General features: G+C 40.9%; 1 protein-coding gene across 4 annotated transcripts in view; it reads right to left on the reverse strand.

Moving 5' to 3' along the window:
• Nachralpha6 (nicotinic acetylcholine receptor alpha6) overlaps nt 1–20,559 on the reverse strand; it is a 269,850-nt gene that overhangs the window by 112,912 nt on the left and 136,379 nt on the right. For all 4 annotated transcript variants that reach the window (XM_072007559.1, XM_072007558.1, XM_072007557.1 and 1 more), the window contains exon 6: nt 5,433–5,613. In XM_072007559.1, coding sequence (XP_071863660.1) covers nt 5,433–5,613 — 181 coding nt within the window. The remainder of the gene's footprint in view (nt 1–5,432; nt 5,614–20,559) is intronic.

Consider the following 20,559-nt stretch of genomic DNA (forward strand, 5'->3'; position numbering starts at 1 on the left):
GATGTTACGATCGATAGTCCTCTCTCGCATTTAAAAACTATGAGAAGTGAAACTACAGTTTGTCGATAGTTTGAAGTAAAACAGCTACCAATAATTTTATCTTCCAACATTAAAGATTTTGTTTGTTGTACGATTTTTCCTCCGACGTCCCTAAATAACGTAACAAATCCATTCTTAGCCCGCCCCTGAAGATTTTCACAGAAACGCAATTTCAGGGATGTTCGTCTCTAATTAGATATTTCATTGGATCGGCAAGTTTGTCAGACATCGTATGCGAATCGTTTTATAGCTTGTATTTGCGCGATAGTTTTAGCTTCATCGTTTGGCAAATATTTATTGGAATCTTGTATTTCGAAACGAAGTGGTCGAAATCAGACGTGTATTTGATACACGTCCAACCATCGATAAATAAATTTATCAAATGAATCTGCGCGAATTACATATACGAAACGACAAACGTTTGAACGTGAATTTAAATGCCGAATATGAATATTGAATTTTGTTTAACACTATTGACTTTGCGTTATTCTCACGATAATGTATTATAAATTGAATTAAATGCAGCCAGTAATAAATAATATTTGAAATAATGAAGTATTTATCAGCTATTTCTGAATCAAAGTCATTCATTAACGCCATATCGTTGCATTGGCTGTCTTTTTAATATGCTATCAAAGTTTTGTAATAATTAATAAATATCGAATAATAATTATTCGGAGTAATACGAAGCACGATTGTGTTATATACGATACTATCATATACAATAATGCATTATATACGATAAATGCACGTGTTTACGCGAGATACTAGTAGCTAAAATCTGCACTAATCGGACACGTGAAATACGTCAATACTGCAAGTTTTCAAATGCAAATCTCGATACTTCGTTTGTAATATTCTATCGAGAAAGAAAGTATTTATAATTTTCGATAGCAGTCGATAATAATTCCCAAATGTAGGAAAATCGAAACGCGTTACGTTAATTTTAACAGGAACGAAATGTCGAATAGCTCCGAGTAAGTATAGAAATATGGGCTCGTATACGCTTTTATATAGCTACCAGGTAGATAGGTTTTTTTTATTAAGGGAACATTAAGCGTTGCAAACGACAAAACTCTAATTCAAACCTGATCCACGTGCAACGAAAACCTATGAATTTCATGTGACTTCGAACGAAATAACTCAAACATTTTTCGGTGAACGCACGTCGAAATACCGATCCAAACAATAAATCGCTCATCCTTTATGCTCTGTACCGCTCGCTTCCGTTTCCCGTGTGTCATCATCACTGCGAGTCCGTTCTTTCGTCGCTTCCAATGATTACCGAACTTTATGGCATGCTAGTCATTTCGTGGTATTGTTTCGAGATGAAACGTCACGATTTGTCGTCCGTCCGGTGTTTTTGTGAGTTCGATCGACGTAAGTCGAAATAATTTTAAATAAAATGAAACGAATAAATTATTCGAACCACCTAATCTCCTCTATGCCGTTGAAATACTTCCAATGGGCTGAAAATATTTCGATTAATTTAAAAAGCTTGGAAAAAGAAGTAAAATACGTTGAGAAAATCTTGTTGACGAAGTTCATTTTTACGAACTTCATCGTGGCAATTTCACTGCTTCTATATTCCCGTCACGATACGGATAACGCTGTAACGCATAAAGAACCAACCGTGTGATTCTTCAATGTATACTGGGAAACGCGAGGCCTGACAGCCGCTGCAAATTGTCCAGGTCAAACGCTAAGTGAAATGAATTTATCATTTCATGTCTGAACAGTAGGACGTCACGGGACACGACAGTCCTTGCGCGAATTTGCACACGTTATAAACGACTAGAGAGCGTATTTTGATGAAATGTGCGGGCCGATAGTTTCGTTGAAATTACAACGAAATTTGTAGAAGAACGTTACGTATAAATGGAAAAATTACGTGAAAAGAAATGAAAATAAATTGTAGAGCCACTGCGAATGCGATTTAACCAGCTGAAAATATTATTGTAACGAGAATTATTTATTCCGAAGTTATCATTTAGATAATGAAATTTTTCATTTTCGATCGAACGTTTCTAAAAGTTATAATATAAAATTACAAACGCTAACGAGTTAGGACGCTTTATTTATAATTTAGTCACATTTGATATATGACTTCTGTTTGCACATTTCGTGAAACACTTTGCATTTTGTCTCTTGGATCGACAAACAACTATATAGAAACCTATAGGGGAGAAGTGTCTCATTGTAAGACGCACACCAAATCGAGAGTAAAATAAAGCGAAGTTAACGGAGTACCCTTCGAATCACGAAACGAAAATACCGTAATTAACGATGGAATGCTGTCGCACGATGCAACACGCAGACGTCGTTCCATTAACGGCGATTATCTCAACTTCTCCGAAATTCGGATACAGTCGGGCAAAGCGCGTTTAACGAGGTTTAATGTCGCTCGGGTGGAATCTGCTACGCTCGAGCCTCGTATGGCACGAATCTACTCGTAGAAGAAAATTCATGCGCCATCGATAACGCCGTAACACCGATCTACGGATAAATTATGCTACGATGATATATTAAACGCGTTGTCAATAATAATTTAACTTGGACGAATCTGCGATCTTGCTACTGCGAATCTGAGGTTTCCGAACTGTACTGCGTTACCACGTGGAAATTCATACGCGTCGTTGATCGTCGCACGAAAAATAAAAGTGTTACAAAACAGAGAAGATAAATATGCTCGCAATTCGCTTAAAAAATTGGAAACATCTCGTACGGTGTGTCACAACGAAAGGACGAAGCGAAAGTTTCGGTAATATTTGAGGAGCGTACCCTGGAGAATCGAAACATTTCCAAAGAGCGGGTAAGAGATTAATTTTATCAGTAACATCGTTACGCGTCCAATGAGACTGAGCGATCAATTAATTATCCGGTTCGGCACGATAATCAAACGAGCGTCTTACAGCTCCAATTATGGCAGCCAATTAACGATCAAGCGGTAACGCGTCAATAACAGCCACCGATCGTTTCGTTAATGACGATTACCTCAAGTTAGCTGCAATTTCGTAATAATTGAATGCGACGAGTTCCAATTCGGTGTCGCGATGGTTCGCGCTGTTGGCGCGCTTCCGCGCGGTAACCAGCCCTGAAAGTGGAATACAATTAACGGAACCGCGACTGCGAGTACGTGCTCGGGGAATCCGCTCGCCATCTCTCTCCCTTACCCAAACTGTGTTCGACCGAGCATGACGACAAATTTCGGCATTAAATAATACTCGCGGCTATTTCACGCGGTCCGCATAACGAATTTAATTATTCTACCAACCGGGAACGATCGTTGCATCCGATTCTATCCGTCCTACCAACAGGAAAATATTACAACAAAATGACGGCTGTGCAAACTCACATTCGTCGTGTTTTCGATTAGTCGCACGTTGAGTCGTTGATCTTTTCTCGCGACGCAGCATCGTACACGTACGTCGTTTAACAAATTTCGGGTCCAACTTCGGAAGCCAAGTATCATCGGTTTCGGGGTTACAGGAAGTTTTGCTAATTACGTAGCGAATATGGCCGAATTTGAATTTTAGATTTATATACCCGCATACTAATTTCTACCAAAACTTGTCGCGTTTAACACTTTATTCGCTGTTTCTTTCGTCTAAAAACCTCGGCCGTATGATCGATAATCGGCGTATTATTGCAGGTTTATCGGACTCTGATTAAGCGGCTTTCTGCCGTATATCAGCGAGAAGCAATCGGGATTCGAACCTTCGATCCGTCATAGTTTGAGTATGTTTCGTTTGATTGAACGAATGCTATTCGTCTGAAACTATCGATGCATTCTCATCGACACGATATAAAGTTACTTATTAAACTTCTTAAACGATCGTAGCGTTTTGGAACATTCTTTGAAAGCTTTTTCCCTCCGAACGTTCTCGTATCGACGTTCTTCCGCGTTTTTCAATGTAGAAAGAAAGGAAAATGAATAAGAACAGCGAGAGAGGACATCGCGTATGCCTAACCACGCTGATGCTATCACGAGCGCTTTTCTTTCACCACCCCTTCTCTTCCCACACTTCTCGATATTTCACATATGTTGGTACATGTGCGTGTTACATGTATCATATATACGTAAAGAATATAATATACATAATATCGTATCATATATATGTAATATACCTATATTATATATAAAGATCCGAGCTGAAGCTACGAAGCGTGAGAATGAACGGCTATCTATGGAGCGTTGCTATTGTGTTGCACTGAGTTCTTGTGTCGGACAAAGAAGCCTCGGGAGGCAGCTCATGGGCGTATAGCATCAAGAGGACCTTTTTCTTTCTTGGGATGTTGGCAGGGAGAGAGGGGCTTGGATATCGTGGCAATCGGGATTCGTCAGTGCCGCTACCGGACTCCAAACGCGTTTCCATTAACGACGCATCGCCGCCATGGAGAGAATCGTCGAGCTATTCTACCGACGCGTCAGACTCGCGCAATAAACGAGACGTTCTTCGAGAGAACGTCGTTATATTGCCATTGTCGTCGACTCGTGACACCGTACTTGCCGAGTATATGAATTACTATGTCCGAGGAAACGGCGAAAGATGCGACGTTGATGCTGACAATGCTCGTTATTCTCTGTTTCTTTGCTTGACGTACGAATGGCAACGTCGGGGAAATACGTCGAACCTTTTTCCGTCCGTAGACTCGCTACACAGTAACAAAGTAACATTCATCGATAAAATACGCGACGCTGGTTTAACAGCAATTGGAAAATCGTTATGTTTTGGCGTTACTATCGATTGTTAACAGAATTCGTTCGATCCAAATCGCGGCAATTGTTTGAGGAATCGGTGTAACGATTTGGTAAACTTTGTTCCTTCTGAATGGAAATAGATCAACGTCGATGTAAAGTATAGTAACGCGAGAGCGAACGTTGTACGTCGACCTACCGGTGTCAAATTTTATTCAAATTTTATTTTTATTTCATTTTATTCAGTAATGGGACATTTAGCTCGTTTAATATATTCTACTGTGTGTTTCGTGTATCGTTACATGAAATGCCTGTCACGCGAGTATAAACTCTGTCGTAAACAAACCAATTTCGATAACTTAACAAAAACTTTACTTACTTTCGTATTCGATATAATTATTGCGCAAGATCATCGTTTCGTCGTATGGGAAATCGATTCTGTTTGATTTAGATAGAGAACGAAAACCGTAAACCAGAGAACCTAAACGTAATTTCTCTCCACGACGACGTTTCATACGTCTGAACGCTCGCTTTTGAAGTTGGTAGGCGGCAATTTCGAAGCCACGTTTGTACCGTCCAAGGAAATGGCGCGTTCGATGCGCCACTCGAAGAATTCGGGACCAGTAAAAAGACTTTCTTGGTGCTTTGTGTGTACTCTGAGCGTGTTTAGTGTTTAGTGGAGACAGTAGTGTACCTGGTTGCCGTCGTAGGTCCAGGATCCGAACTTCATGTCACAGTGTTGGTCGTCAAAGGGGAACCAAGTGATGTCTATCTTGCAAGTGCTCTTGAAGATGCCCGGAGGAACGTACAGGCAACTGCCGTTATGCGTGACCACCACGTTTGTTTGGTACGTCCCGTCGAAACCCTCATCCGCACTAACGTGTTCATATGATATCATTAATTAATCATCGTCAACCTCGATCGCGTTGTTTTCTTCTATTTTTCTTCCTTTCCCTAGCCGCGATTTTTTTATTACGTTTATTCGACCGGTAGTTTCTATAATTTTTAATTTTTCTCTTTTTCGACGGTGTCTGTTTTGTTCCAGCAAGAACAAGGTGATCGATGTATACTTGAACGGAGCAAGCGAAAGTTTCTACTTCGTTCCTTGTTTTATTGAGAGAAAACGTAGTTATTGAAATAACATTATATTTTTATTTTCACATGTAGACAATTTTCTAAAAATTATCTCTTATTTTTTGAAGAACACGAACGTAAGTAAGAGAAAACTAACGACGTTTAAAACGTTAATCGCTTTGAGATATCTTTTATTCGAAAAAAGAGAAAAGTGGAAAGAAAATATGTGCTCCGAATCCTGTACTTTCAAGCTAATTCCCCAAGAAGAATTGGGAGGGACGTTTAAAACAACGACAAATGGTAAAAAGAGACTTTCACGAACGAGAAATATTCTTCCTCCCCTGTATATTTATCCATAAAAGCAGCTTGTTAAGTTGCCAGAGTGAAATCTGCTTGTGAACTACTAACGAGTAAGCTCGAGTGATTTTCCAGTGAAATTGAAACCCACCATGGATAAAGAGTGATTCTGACTTTACATCTTTATCACATATTCTACATATATGTATCATGTATTATATCAAATGTTTGAATATTTATATGAACCTTTCGTAGATATATTGTATTTGTTGTACAAGATATCTTGAAATTTCATTAACGCTGTAACGAGGTTCGATTGTCATGATTATACCGACAAAGTTTAAAATAAATGTGAACTCGTATATAGAAACTACAAGTTTATTTAACGCAAGTGTATATTTCACAAAGATCATCAAAGTATTTAAACGCTCGATTATCTGGTATCTTCAGTCCTAATAGTATGTTTAAAATAACTGTTCGTGATGTATATCGATTTTCTACTAAATATACGTTTGCGGTAAATATCTTGTAACTTTTATGTATACACATTTTCAAAATGGTTTCAAATTTTATCGATTTAATCGTCATAAGCGTTTCTCGTTGCAGTGCCAATGAAATTATACAATTATATTACATATTGATATCGTATAACAAGTATCGTATCGACGTAAAACCGTTCTATGGTTAATGTTTAAATATTTTCAATTAGCTACTGCATAGGACGCGTCGGGTAAGAATTCACTTTTCCGCCCTGGGAAAGCAAAGTAGCAGAATCGAATCAGTTTAACGATTTAACACTGCGCATCTTCTATTCTGCGGGAGATTTGTCTGCTAAAGCAGCTTATCGTGTGCTTCCCGAGAATGTCTCAGATAAGACGCGAAGAAGAAGCTGAGGGCGTGATATGCATTCGTGAGAGCTTGAGGACATCAAAATACCCCGGCGCTTTTATTTCTCGTAAAATGTGCACCTCGCGAGAGTAATTCCGGCGTTATAGCACGCCTCCTTTCGAGGAGAACGAAGAAGGTGAGAAATATTCGAACGATGTTGTCGCTACGACAGGATTGGAAACGACTTTCGTCGGAATATACGAGACGCAACGGGTGACCTTTTTATCGAAAGATCTATCGCACGTTTAATCCGTGTCGAATACGTTCGAAGAGAAAAGATACTTTAAGATTAAAATTCTACGATGAAGAAGAATGATCATGTCACGATACTTTGATTGTTTACTATTATTCTTTAAGCTGCGTTAGAATTTAATCTTAAAGTTAAGATTAATAATCAGTGGAAGATATTTATCAAAACAGAACTACAGAACCAAATGTATACAAGCGAGTGATATAATTAACAAAGTATGGAAGAATCGTTGATTGTTGGGCAGTTACTCTCAGACTAGATTTAGGTAGTGACCCATGATCCCTTAAATATTTTGAGCCCCACTCTCTATACGGTAATGAGTATGACCTGTGTAAGTGTCCTGTTCAAACGCCTGTGTGGGTGTCTGTGTCAGAGTATTTGTGCCTATGCGTGAAGTATCGTTGTATTCCAACAAGCTGTATACATTTACTCGAAGAGAAAATATTTCTGAAAATTTGAATCATCCATAATAAGCATAGGTATTATGCTGATGTAAGATCGTTATAAAATAACAATAACGAACGAAATAAACGATATAATTCTTCGTTTCGATAGAGATTGGAAACATGATTTTATCGAGTGTTACGTCGCGTAAGTCGGTACCTGCGACGTCCCTCATGGTCAGGCCGCCGAGGCCTGCACATCGTTACAATGACCCGCAATAAACCCAAGGAATCACCATAGCCCACATCTGTTAACAATAAAGTTATATTCTTTGCATACATTCGGTCTATGAGTGGCTCCTTAAATGGGTCCTTAGGTTTATTGCACGCTCGTACTCATTACGGAGAAAGCGAAGGTTTGCCCAGCGAGGTAATGGGTTTTTCCCAAGGACAGAAACAAACGTGATTCATATTTGCCGAGGACTGTCCCCTCGTATTTAATACATTAACATTGGGAATACCCAATGGGCATCGCGGATCGTTACCCTCACTTTTCTACCGTAAAGTGTGAACTACGAATCCGCGTTCTTAGTTCATCAAGGATACCCCCACGACGAGCTTTCTTCCTAAATAGTACGAGACGGGTCAATCACTGTACTGTTCTCCTAGCCTTCAGACAGTCAAATCCTCTGCTCTAAGATCCTTTGGACAACCAAGTCCACTGTTCTACTAGCCTTCAGACAGTCAAGTCCTCTGCTTTAAGATCCTTTGGACAACCAAGTCCACTGTTCTACTAACCCTCAGACAGGCAAGCACTGCTCTAAGTTCCCGTGGACAGTCAAGTCCACCGTTCTACTAGTCCTCGGACAGTCAACTTCAAGTTCTAACATGTCAGTCAAGCTCTCGCTTCTATAACTACCACGTCTAGCAACCTTCGGGTTCATCAACACGCTTTCCAAACACGGTCTGTTCACATCAAGTGGTGTAATCCAATATAAATAAATATATACATATAATATAACTGTGAAGTCCAGTTATATTCCAACCCAATCACTCCTTATTCTCCCACAAGAAATAAGGGGATCGTCTAATTCGTGGTGTCGATTCGTGCAATCGTAGCGGGAATTTACGACTCCCGTTGACGCGCTATAACGCGACGTCTCCCCGCGACTGGACGAAAATACATGGTCCTTCGAGCCGGATTACAAACCAGTGAAAACGGATTACGTGCCAGTGGAAAGATCACTTATCAGTGAACACAGTTCCACGTGAAAACAACTCCATCACACGAGTGACCGTCGGAAGAAGAGCGCCTTCCTCGCTGATCACACGCGCGATCTCACGCCGCCCAGCGCCGAGCAGCTATTCACACCAGCGTCCATTGCATATCAACCAGGTGAGCTCGCTCAATGGATTCAGACTCCATCATGTCTCAATCCGAACGTATCACTAAGTTGCGCCGAAGACGAGGCGTCTTACTCGGCCGATTGAAAAACGTGGATCGTCTGATCGATGAACGGGAGCAAGCTGGCACCATCGATCAAGGCCTTGTCACGATTTGTCGTCAAACTATCGACGAACTATGGAACAAGATAACCAATATCCAAGATGAACTAGACGAACTAGAGGATCCAGAGACTGAAAGTGCCGTAGCTACACAATTTGAATACATTCGCATTCGTGAACGAATTAAGGAACTCGTGAACAAATCACAGTCCGCAACCCATCCGACACCACGCGGCTCACTGCGTGACATTCGCAACGTGTCACCTAAATGTAACCTGACGACAATCACGCTCGCATCGTCAGTGTCTCAGCAACCGAATTCAACGGTTTCAAACGCCTTGAGTCTGAAAACTTCGACTACCCGCAACGCATCGCCTACACGCGAGTTGAAGATAGACTCTCACAATTCTCTGGACCAGAAGGACTTGAATCCCGTCCAGGACAACTATTGTCACGCTCCGCTGACGGAGAATACCATATCAAACCCAGTGCTGATCCCGTTGCATGATACACGGAACTCAACGTATGACATTCGCAACGTGTCACCTAAATGTAACCTGACGACAATCACGCTCGCATCGTCAATGTCTCAGCAACCGAATTCAACGGTTTCAAACGCCTTGAGTCTGAAAACTTCGACTACCCGCAACGCATCGCCTACACGCGAGTTGAAGATAGACTCTCACAATTCTCTGGACCAGAAGGAATTGAATCCCGTCCAGGACAACTATTGTCACGCTCCGCCGATGGAGAATACCATAACACACCCAGTGCTGATCCCGTTGCATGATACACGGAACTCAACGTATGACATTCGCAACGTGTCACCTAAATGTAACCTGACGACAATCACGCTCGCATCGTCAGTGTCTCAGCAACCGAATTCAACGGTTTCAAACGCCTTGAGTCTGAAAACTTCGACTACCCGCAACGCATCGCTTACACGCGATTTGAAGATAGACTCTTACGATTCTCTGGACCAGAAGGAATTGAATCCCGTCCAGGACAACTATCGTCACGCTCCGCCGACGGAGAATACCATATCAAATCCAGTGCTGATCCCGTTGCATGATACACGGAACTCAACGTATGACAGTCGCAACGCGTCACCTACACGCGACCTGACGACCACCACGTTCGCATCGTTAGGATCGCAACACTCTGATTCAACGCCGCCAAACTCCTTGAATCAGACAATCATTCACGATCATCCGGATCAAAAAAGGGAGGACACCTCACTAGACGACAAATTGTCGCAGTCATTGATATCTACGAATCCGTTACAGGATGTGTCATGCCCTGTCACGGTGAATCAGAACGCAAAGAGCAACGTGTTAAATTTCGTCAATGACACCGAAGTCAATCTAAAGCCGAAACCCACGGCAAACTCTCCGGAATCCACGATGTTCGATTCATCCAGGAACGCGTTCTCCTCGATCAGCACTCCGACGGTTAACCTATCCTGCACAAGTGCTCCGAATCGGATTAATCTCCACATCATAGCTTCCATCGCTACATCTAAAGGACAATTTCGGAATGATACAGAACCGATTAACCAGCAACGCAATGAAACAGGATGGTTACAAATGCCTACAACTGTTAATGCTAACTCACCAAATCCAATCCAGTGGAAGGAGTTGAACCAAACAAAAGCTAAAACGCCACTGATGTTGTCGTTTATAGATAATTGGGCCAAATCGGTACAACCATCAAACATCAAGAAGACTCGCGACGGATGGGATAGCGGGGGGAGCTCTGTCCTCCAATCAATCGTAGACCACCTCCGAGCTTCACCAATTCACCTACATGTGAATTGCACTCGCTGCGATCAAATCGGCGAGATGTATAACGACACCTCCTGGGCCGAGGTGTTCCATGATAATTCACGGGCCGAATTATCTCACAACACTTCCTGGATCGTGAAACTCCACGGCAAAGATCCTGGCAATCCCAAAGAGTATGGCGATCCAAACTACGAGGCAAACAACGCACCCTCAACTCAACGGTACTTCGGCCGTACCATCGAATTCGCCCTGTCGACGACCTCATCATCTAACCAGCCAATGTTCCTACAGCAACAAGCATCTTGGATCGAATTGCCACGCGACTTGTTCCACTGTCGATCTAATCCGATCCAGCAAAACTCAAGCTCCCAGCAATCGTCAAAGAGTTGGGCGACAGCTCCCATTTTTATACGCATAGAAATTTTGATCGGTACCCTCTCAACGGGGGGAGAATGTTACGTCGCGTAAGTCGGTACCTGCGACGTCCCTCATGGTCAGGCCGCCGAGGCCTGCACATCGTTACAATGACCCGCAATAAACCCAAGGAATCACCATAGCCCACATCTGTTAACAATAAAGTTATATTCTTTGCATACATTCGGTCTATGAGTGGCTCCTTAAATGGGTCCTTAGGTTTATTGCACGCTCGTACTCATTACGGAGAAAGCGAAGGTTTGCCCAGCGAGGTAATGGGTTTTTCCCAAGGACAGAAACAAACGTGATTCATATTTGCCGAGGACTGTCCCCTCGTATTTAATACATTAACATTGGGAATACCCAATGGGCATCGCGGATCGTTACCCTCACTTTTCTACCGTAAAGTGTGAACTACGAATCCGCGTTCTTAGTTCATCAAGGATACCCCCACGACGAGCTTTCTTCCTAAATAGTACGAGACGGGTCAATCACTGTACTGTTCTCCTAGCCTTCAGACAGTCAAATCCTCTGCTCTAAGATCCTTTGGACAACCAAGTCCACTGTTCTACTAGCCTTCAGACAGTCAAGTCCTCTGCTTTAAGATCCTTTGGACAACCAAGTCCACTGTTCTACTAACCCTCAGACAGGCAAGCACTGCTCTAAGTTCCCGTGGACAGTCAAGTCCACCGTTCTACTAGTCCTCGGACAGTCAACTTCAAGTTCTAACATGTCAGTCAAGCTCTCGCTTCTATAACTACCACGTCTAGCAACCTTCGGGTTCATCAACACGCTTTCCAAACACGGTCTGTTCACATCAAGTGGTGTAATCCAATATAAATAAATATATACATATAATATAACTGTGAAGTCCAGTTATATTCCAACCCAATCACTCCTTATTCTCCCACAAGAAATAAGGGGATCGTCTAATTCGTGGTGTCGATTCGTGCAATCGTAGCGGGAATTTACGACTCCCGTTGACGCGCTATAACGCGACGTCTCCCCGCGACTGGACGAAAATACATCGAGCAATGGTAAAATTTAAATAGTACAAGATGCATCGGTAATTAATTAATATAGACAATACATGCTACTACATCGGTAACTACATAATCAAACATTACACTTCCACAAACGAATCAACATTTCGCTGACTTTTCCACTGTACCAATGCATGTAAACGGATAAACACCTGTCAGAGACTGATCAATTAACTACTAATAACTTAACTCAAGTTATTAGCGATTCGATGTGATCATTATTTACTCACGATACAATGAAATCATTACCAGTGCTAATGATTAAAAGCAGAGTAGCCGTAATTTCAAACTATGTAACGTTGTTATTGGCTTCGAATTAACTGCATACATCTGATGATTTTGACACGCTATAGCTGACAAACTTGTCTCACTAATGAGTCACATTCTGCGCAACTTACAATGTTGATATTATTATCATAAGACGCTTCTTTAAAAATATGGAATAAATTGAAATATTTACGAATATTATTGTTTTTATGCAATTGTTGCCTATATGTCTGTTACTTAATTTTACTTCTAAAGTTAGAAATTATAACCTCGAATAAGTTTCAAACGTATTAAGATTCATCGAAAATCTATCCGATCGAATATTACGAAGACAAGGTACGTCAAAATCCTAGCCGAGAGGAGAAGGGTCGGAAATAAAGTACAGGGGATAGTGAAGAGACGGTTCAATTAATTGCTCACAAGCAACGAAGCGTACTGATCCATTCATTTTTTACCACCTTCAGCTTGATCTTGCCATATGTCTCTGTCTCCGATTGAAACGAAGATTTAACGAACTTGAAGCTAAGATTATATCGCGCGATACTTTATTAAAAGTACAGTTTAATTTCTCAGTGTTTTAAAAGTCGTCGAACGACGCGTTACGCGTTTATTAAATGCAACAATAGATTCGCGAAATACCGAAATTATGACTATCGGTGCTTATCGTGCCGATTTAGCGTGTCGATTATTATCCCTTTCGTCTCTTTGTTGTCGAATAGCACGTCGCTCTGCGAACAGCTGCACGTGGTTTCCGTTACGGCCGCTTAATAAATGTCCACGATATATTACAGACCGAGATTTATTAGCAAATCCATACGTTTCCAACTACCATTCCTTCCTTTTTCCCTGGATAATTCGTCAGTTACAAATAGAGGCTTCTCCCGCAATTTGCAGCCAGTGAGAATTGGAAATAATGTGTCTGAATGGTCGAATGGCTTGATTTAGAGGATAGTAAAATTCCGCCGAACGAGCGAGTAAACATCTTGATACAAGAAACTTATACATAGAAATTCATATACTGGAGATTGATATTTCGCAACACAGAATATAGAAGTCATCCGATCGTTTAACGAGATTGAAAGTATTATAGTTTAAAATCTTGTTGCGGCAGCTGCTTTGTCCTATTTATACTTGCGCTATCGAATAAGAGGACAGTTTATTTAACTAACGAACATTAAATAACGGGATAGCGTTTATAGGCAACGACATATTTCCTACTCGTCGTATTTGCAATTTCCAATTTTCACGAGTATAGACATACGATCTCAGCATGATCATTAAAATATCAAAGCCTTTCAGATACGTGTAACAAAGCAATCGGGCAAGGATCCAGAAAACGCTTTCAAATTGCTTTGGAAACCTTACAAAACGTTGCCAACAATACATCACAGGTACAGTGATACTTTAAATGGATATTACTAATGATAGGTACAATCAATATAAATTGGTTTATTCGCTCACATTTATCTGGTGCATTTGAAACTAAGCGCTAAAGGACTTTCAAATGTGTTTTATCCAATAGATTTTTGATCGATAGACCTCTAAGATCTTTACCATGTTTTTAATATTTATATTACTAATTCACGCTGTTCGCGTAAAAGCGATAAAACACGAAGACGGATACAATCTCAAAAAGGAAATACAGCTGTGATATTCTTCCAAAGACAAAAGAAAGCGAAACCAACCGTAATTACATCCAAAATTGCACGATAAATCTTCGTCGAATTCAAACAAAGTTATGGCCATTTACTCAGCAATTAAACCAGAAAGTGTATGGCATGGCACTGTTTCGTACACAGGTCGCTCCATTGTTCTCGCAAAGAACAGCACCAAAAATACAACGACGCAGAACCGGAATAAGCGACACCATGTCGCGATAATTTCGAAGCGAAACGATAATTTCCAAATTAGTAATAAAAAGCCTTAATTTCAGCCTTGGGACGCCACTGTTCCACAGATGTGGAATGTTATATTATAATCAGCCGTTCTCATATGCATGCAAATTCGACGGATTTCCCAAGGAAATAAGGCGTCAAAGTTTAAAACACCGTCGCTCGGCTCGCCGTTCAACTCTGCGAGTCACTGGGAACTTCCGAATTTCGTTTAATACTTTCGATCGTTGAAATGGTTGCGGAGAAGTGTGCCGAACGGGTATTAAGTACTTACAACTACTTCCGCATCGTAGAGTTTCGACATAGCCTGTTTAGCAAATCGGCTTGATCACAGATTGTTAAAGAAGAAGACAGAAAGAGAAGATGCAGGAGGGGTGTCAGAATCGATAGCTGCGACTGTACTCGAATTCCATTAAAAAGGAAATTGGTATTATTCTTAGACGATTTTAGTTTTATTTAATCTGTTGATATTATTTTTGTAATTTCTGTTGATATTTTTTAAAGGAATTTATCGTTTCGTGACATGACGATTAAATACGAAAACAATTAAATACGAATTGGTATCTCAAATAGAAAGCCTCCAGTTTAATTACCGCTTATCGTATTAATTATTCTTTACTCGATTCATTACACTTATTGAAAGGAAATCTATTATAAAGTGTATATATATACCACAGAAACTATACCATACGTCCAGACCAGAAATATGTATGTACACGAGAAATCTGATGAACCGACCGAAGCACGGACGAATCGTCGTCTCGAGCGCGGACAATACCTCGGAATTTCCTAGTCCACGTTCCTCCATCTCACACGACAGACGATCAGGCGAAGGGAGAAAGTACGCTATTGGCGTAATTCAACGAGAAACATAGAAGCGTCTGTAATTGAGACCGGCGAAATTCTCGCTTTTTTCACAGCGACGCGGTGCCTGTTATACAAACGGCAGATCTTCCTCATTTGTTCGTGCTCGTTGCGACGTCGCGCCGCCGAACAATCGCAACGCCTCGCGTATATTTCGAGCGTTGCACGTTTCGAAAACCGGTGGCAAGTAAACGGAAAAAGCACAGCCTGTTGCAAGAACGTTCCGCGAGTTAGTCGCAACGCTAAAAAGCAAACCAAAGTAATCGACAACCGACGGGTGCTGTCTCTTAATTTTATTACGACTTTAAGCTGATAAGAATAATGAGATTGAGACAACGCTTTGTATCGTTCTTTTAAATGATTCTGGGGAAGCTATAATCAAAACAAGCGATCAAATTGTGATATTTTGATAATATCCTAGGTATTCCTCTAAATAACTAACTTATAACCGATAATTAATTTATGAGTATTATGATAGTTCGTTAATTTTCAATGTTGAACTTAAATAGAAAATGATATTCTCTTTAATGCATGTATTCGCCTATTATCGCGATCAGATTTATTTATCTCTCAAAAATATCTGTAGTATAGTGATATTAATAATAATGACAATTCTGAATTATATTCGATTTAAATCTGTTCCCAAAATGGCATTATTATCATACGTGCATCGAACGTTACAATCCTGTGTATTTGATGTTTTTCAAATCTAAACCAGCCTCAAAATCAATTCCGTGATAATCAATAATCAATGAATTAATTAGAGAATAGTCGGTTCCAATCAAACCGGAAATACGTCCAATGCAATAATACAAATCAATAGGATGGAGGCAACATACTCTGAGCGTTTGCAACGTTCCTCGTACTAGTTCGACGTTCCCCTTCGTCATTCGCTATTACAAAGCGTCGCGGTGTACAGCGTCGTTTATAAATTCTAAGGAACGGCTCCTCGTCGATTGTTCCACGCCGCACAAAGACGATCTCTGCACGGCAAGCATTGTCTACCTTCCGAATGAATCCTGTCCTCTAAGATCGCTGATCCTTCCCACCCTCTCTCTCTCTCTCTCTCTCTCTCTCTCTTTCTCTCTCTCTTTAGGATTCTTCCTTTTTGCAACGCGAATGTCGCGCTTGTAGATGACGATATTCAAGAGAAGAAGCATGGACTACAGCGAGCAACAAGTAAGCTAGAGACGAAGGCATTCTCTCCTTTTGTTCCGCGAGTAACGACCACCCCCCGTTCTCCATTACTCGGACATTTCAACGATATTAACGCGATGGCCACTTAGCATCGATTCGCTATATCCGAGATCGCGCATCTTGGCTTTCTCGACAAAAAGGAAGGGCCGACGAAATTAATGACAGTTCCTTTGGTGCAGGCTTTTTGCTAATTCGCTCGATGCAACTCGAGGTAGGACAAACTTCGATCGATGGAATTTCATTCTTGTATGAAATTTTCGTTGATCGATGTAGAAAATGGGGTAGGATAACTTAGATCGATTGGCAACGTTTTAGGTTTCACGTAATATCTAAAACGCGTGTCCGTGTACACGTACGTATTGTGTTTCATCGTCTATAAAATCAAATCTGTAGATCGGTGGGCGCGAAATGTTTCTCTAAAGATCCAATAGTTAGATTATATTTCAAATTTTACGCGACTTACGTTTGGTACGAGAGAAACCTCGGTAAGCTGTTAATCATAGTACTATAGATTTCATATTTTATACGTCATCATACGTAGCATAATTATTAATATTTAGTTTCTACAAAAAGTTGAAAGCGTATTGCAATAAAATACAATTTCCTTGTAATATAAAATATCTATCTGATACGTAAAATCTATAAACTCGCTTCGTTACTCGTCGCGTAAACCATATTTTGTACTTTTTATACTCAATCGTGATAAGCCACTTATGTAAGTAAATACACGCGTTCTCGTCGTGAAATACGTAATCTTCTAACCTGATTCCTCCATCTTCGCAATTAACCAGGGTATTGTAAAACTCTGCGAAACTCGAGACACCTGAAAGTATTCGTCCCGAGAGATAACCTTCTAAGCAACCACCGTAACAGCGATCGAGAAACTCGGTATTCTCGAGCTTCGCTTGTCGACGGCTAACAAGCCAGCTGTCCGCAAGAGCGTGTTACTCGCGATAGAGTTACCACGTCCGATCCACCGGAAATGGCCGCGGGGTCGCGATCGATCAACTCTTTCCCCTTGACTTCGCTTCGCTTTACGTTCGCGATTTGTCGCCAGTTTAGACGGCGCGGTCGGGGATTTAGTTTCCTCCAACGTCCCTATCGAGGAGGATTAAATTCACCTTCGGCGACGGAAGATGCGTAGGGTTTTAAGTGGGCGTCTTGCATAGAAATTCAGGCGGTTGAGGTTTCATCGACCATGCCACGAAACCCACTCTCTCTCTCTCTCTCTCCACGCTTCTTAAGTACTTCCTGCTGCTTCTACTTGCTCGTGAATTTTCCTCCGGCATCGTTCGCGTTCCTCGAGCTAGCCACCTTTCTAAACACGCGTCTATGTACGTACGCGTATACGCTGGTTCAATTTAAATATATGGTAATTTAATAATAGAATATCGTAGTTTAGTCTTGAAAGAGTTATCGCAGGTCAAAGGAAATTTATTTTTGACTGGTTTGGAGGTAAGGAAATTTCGTTGAACGATACCCACGCACCACCTTCCTGTTTCTCAGAAATACTCTTTCTGCTGTAAGAATCCTGGATAGTCGGCGCAACGACGTTAACACAATCATTAATGAGCTCTCCTTCTTTCTCTGTTCGGACCAAAGATCGAACATTTCCGAGAATTCTGCACTTTAAATCGCAATTGCTGAGAATTATATTTGGGAAGAATTTCTCTTAAAATCTCTTCCTTGAAAATCTCCTTTAGAAACTTCTTCGATAGCGTCGAAGTAAACGTTATAAAATTACGAATAAGCATGGACAAAGGATCATTGCGGAATTACTAGGTATAATTTTATAATTGATTTTAAAGATCAACGAAATCGAAATTGGCAATTCGATCGATAAACATAAAATAGCTATTCCTACGAGAATTTTTACGAGAATCTTCATCGTTGAATGTTTCCCATATCTCCGGTAATTTCATGGTTGTCTATGCGCGCGTGTACTCATTCGGGTTATTATACAATCATCGGTAAATAGTGGGAACGACGCAACGAGGCGATGGACCGTGTTCCAACTCGACCATCATAAATGTCGGGCAAACTGTCGGAAAGTTAACGGTGCCAAATCACCATGAGCGCCTATACACAGTGGCGTAGCATTAATTTGGTAGAAGCGTGCTCGAAACTCGACAACTCACGATGTGCCCTGAGCATTGCCTCGAAACGACTGCCGGGATATTTTCTGGCGAAAATTTGATATTATACGCTCCTCGGATAAGCACTTTACGACAGAAACGCGTTATTTAGAGCGGAATAATTTCTGATGGAATGCACTCAGCGATCGTATAACCCGTGATCCGCGAAAGAACATCGTTTTCGATTCGATTTCAATCCAACTGTGTCTTACGATCGAGGAAATTTGAAAAACGTACGTTTAATCCGAGAACGTTCCACGTTTCTTCAAACATTAATATTTCTATTATTTTAATAAATATCACAAACCGCTGACAAAATATCTGACAAATATTTTTATACAATTTTCTCTCACTCCACAATTTCCAATTTTTCCATTCTCCAATTTCTCTTCGCCTTTTCCATAATAGATATTGGCGATTTATGGTTTGGATATCATCCAAACGAGTGTACCTATTGAATTGTAAATAAATCTCGCTGTTCTTTCGCCAACTACCTGAATCTATTCCGTTGTCTGTTAATCGTCTGCAATTAATCAAACCACAGGAGATCTTTACGTCTTAAAATATTGATGATTCTCTTCGAGAAGGAGATATCTATACTCTATGTTTTAAGAAACCGATTGTTTTATTTATACGTCATTTATATTTTTGCACATCGTCTAATTTACGTGCATAAATGACGCATGGCTAAGCCTTTTTCATCGAAACGAAGTTCTCTTTGTATAACAATTCTTAATAATTGAAATTGACATTCTCAACAATTGCCGATAGAGTTACGCGATACGATTAGTTGTTTAATTGAAAAGTATCTTTCCAATTATTGCGATCGGGATATTAAATTTATTAAAGACAATATTAATAACGTTTTTCGATTACGTAAATTATCAAAGTATTCTTGCCTTCGTAAATCATTTGATAAATTATGGAATTATCAAAATAAAGGATATTCGAAATTTTGTAAACCCTCCTAATGACAAAATTGAATACCATATAGTATCCTAACAATATTCTGTAACAGTACCGATTCCAAGAACTTTTCCTTAATTATACAAACAACCGTGACAAACTAATTTCACAAATTACGTTGAACGATACGATCGAATATTAACTTTATAAATGTAACACGATCGGGCTACATTGCGAACGTAGGTGGATTCTAAAAATGGGCGAATCGAGAAGTAGGACAATTCGAGAAAATTATTCACGCGTTTCAAATCGAAAACTTTATTAAGAATTCCGATGTTACCTTACCCCGCGAGACTATTTATAAAGTGAAATAAAACATTCCGCGGACTTACTGCATTTTTATTTCCACGACAGTTTAGACATTTGTCCGTGCAACCAGTCAAATACGTGCATCCAGGCAGGAAACTGGGAAATCGATTCCCCCAAACCAGTCGCGCAATTTCAATCAGCCCGCATAGTCTGTACCGGTGCGGCGTGTTAGTTAAAATCAGCGTATAAAATTAACGCGTTGACACCGCGAACGAAAACATCGTCTGACCGGTCGAATCTCGATCGAATCCCGGCGACGATAGTTTGCATAGCTCGGAGAGCTGACCCGCGCGTGCACGTCGAACCGTACGTGACCTGCGTGTAGATAGATCGGTGGCTCGGTCTGGCGCGATCGCAGTGCTGGAGTAGTTGCGTTCGCCGGTATTCTGGTCGTTCCGCAGGAATGCTAAAACGTAGCTACGTGTTGCGCGTGTTTTGAGGGGGCGGGTTTCGGGCCCGGTGCTGCGGTGGCCCGCAGTGACGGGGTGGCCTGACGTCGCGTCTCTATTAATTATTCACATAATTACAGCCGCCACCCGCTGAGAGCCGTAT

Source organism: Bombus fervidus, chromosome 7, assembly GCF_041682495.2.
Source record: "Bombus fervidus isolate BK054 chromosome 7, iyBomFerv1, whole genome shotgun sequence".
Lineage (NCBI taxonomy): Eukaryota > Metazoa > Arthropoda > Insecta > Hymenoptera > Apidae > Bombus > Bombus fervidus.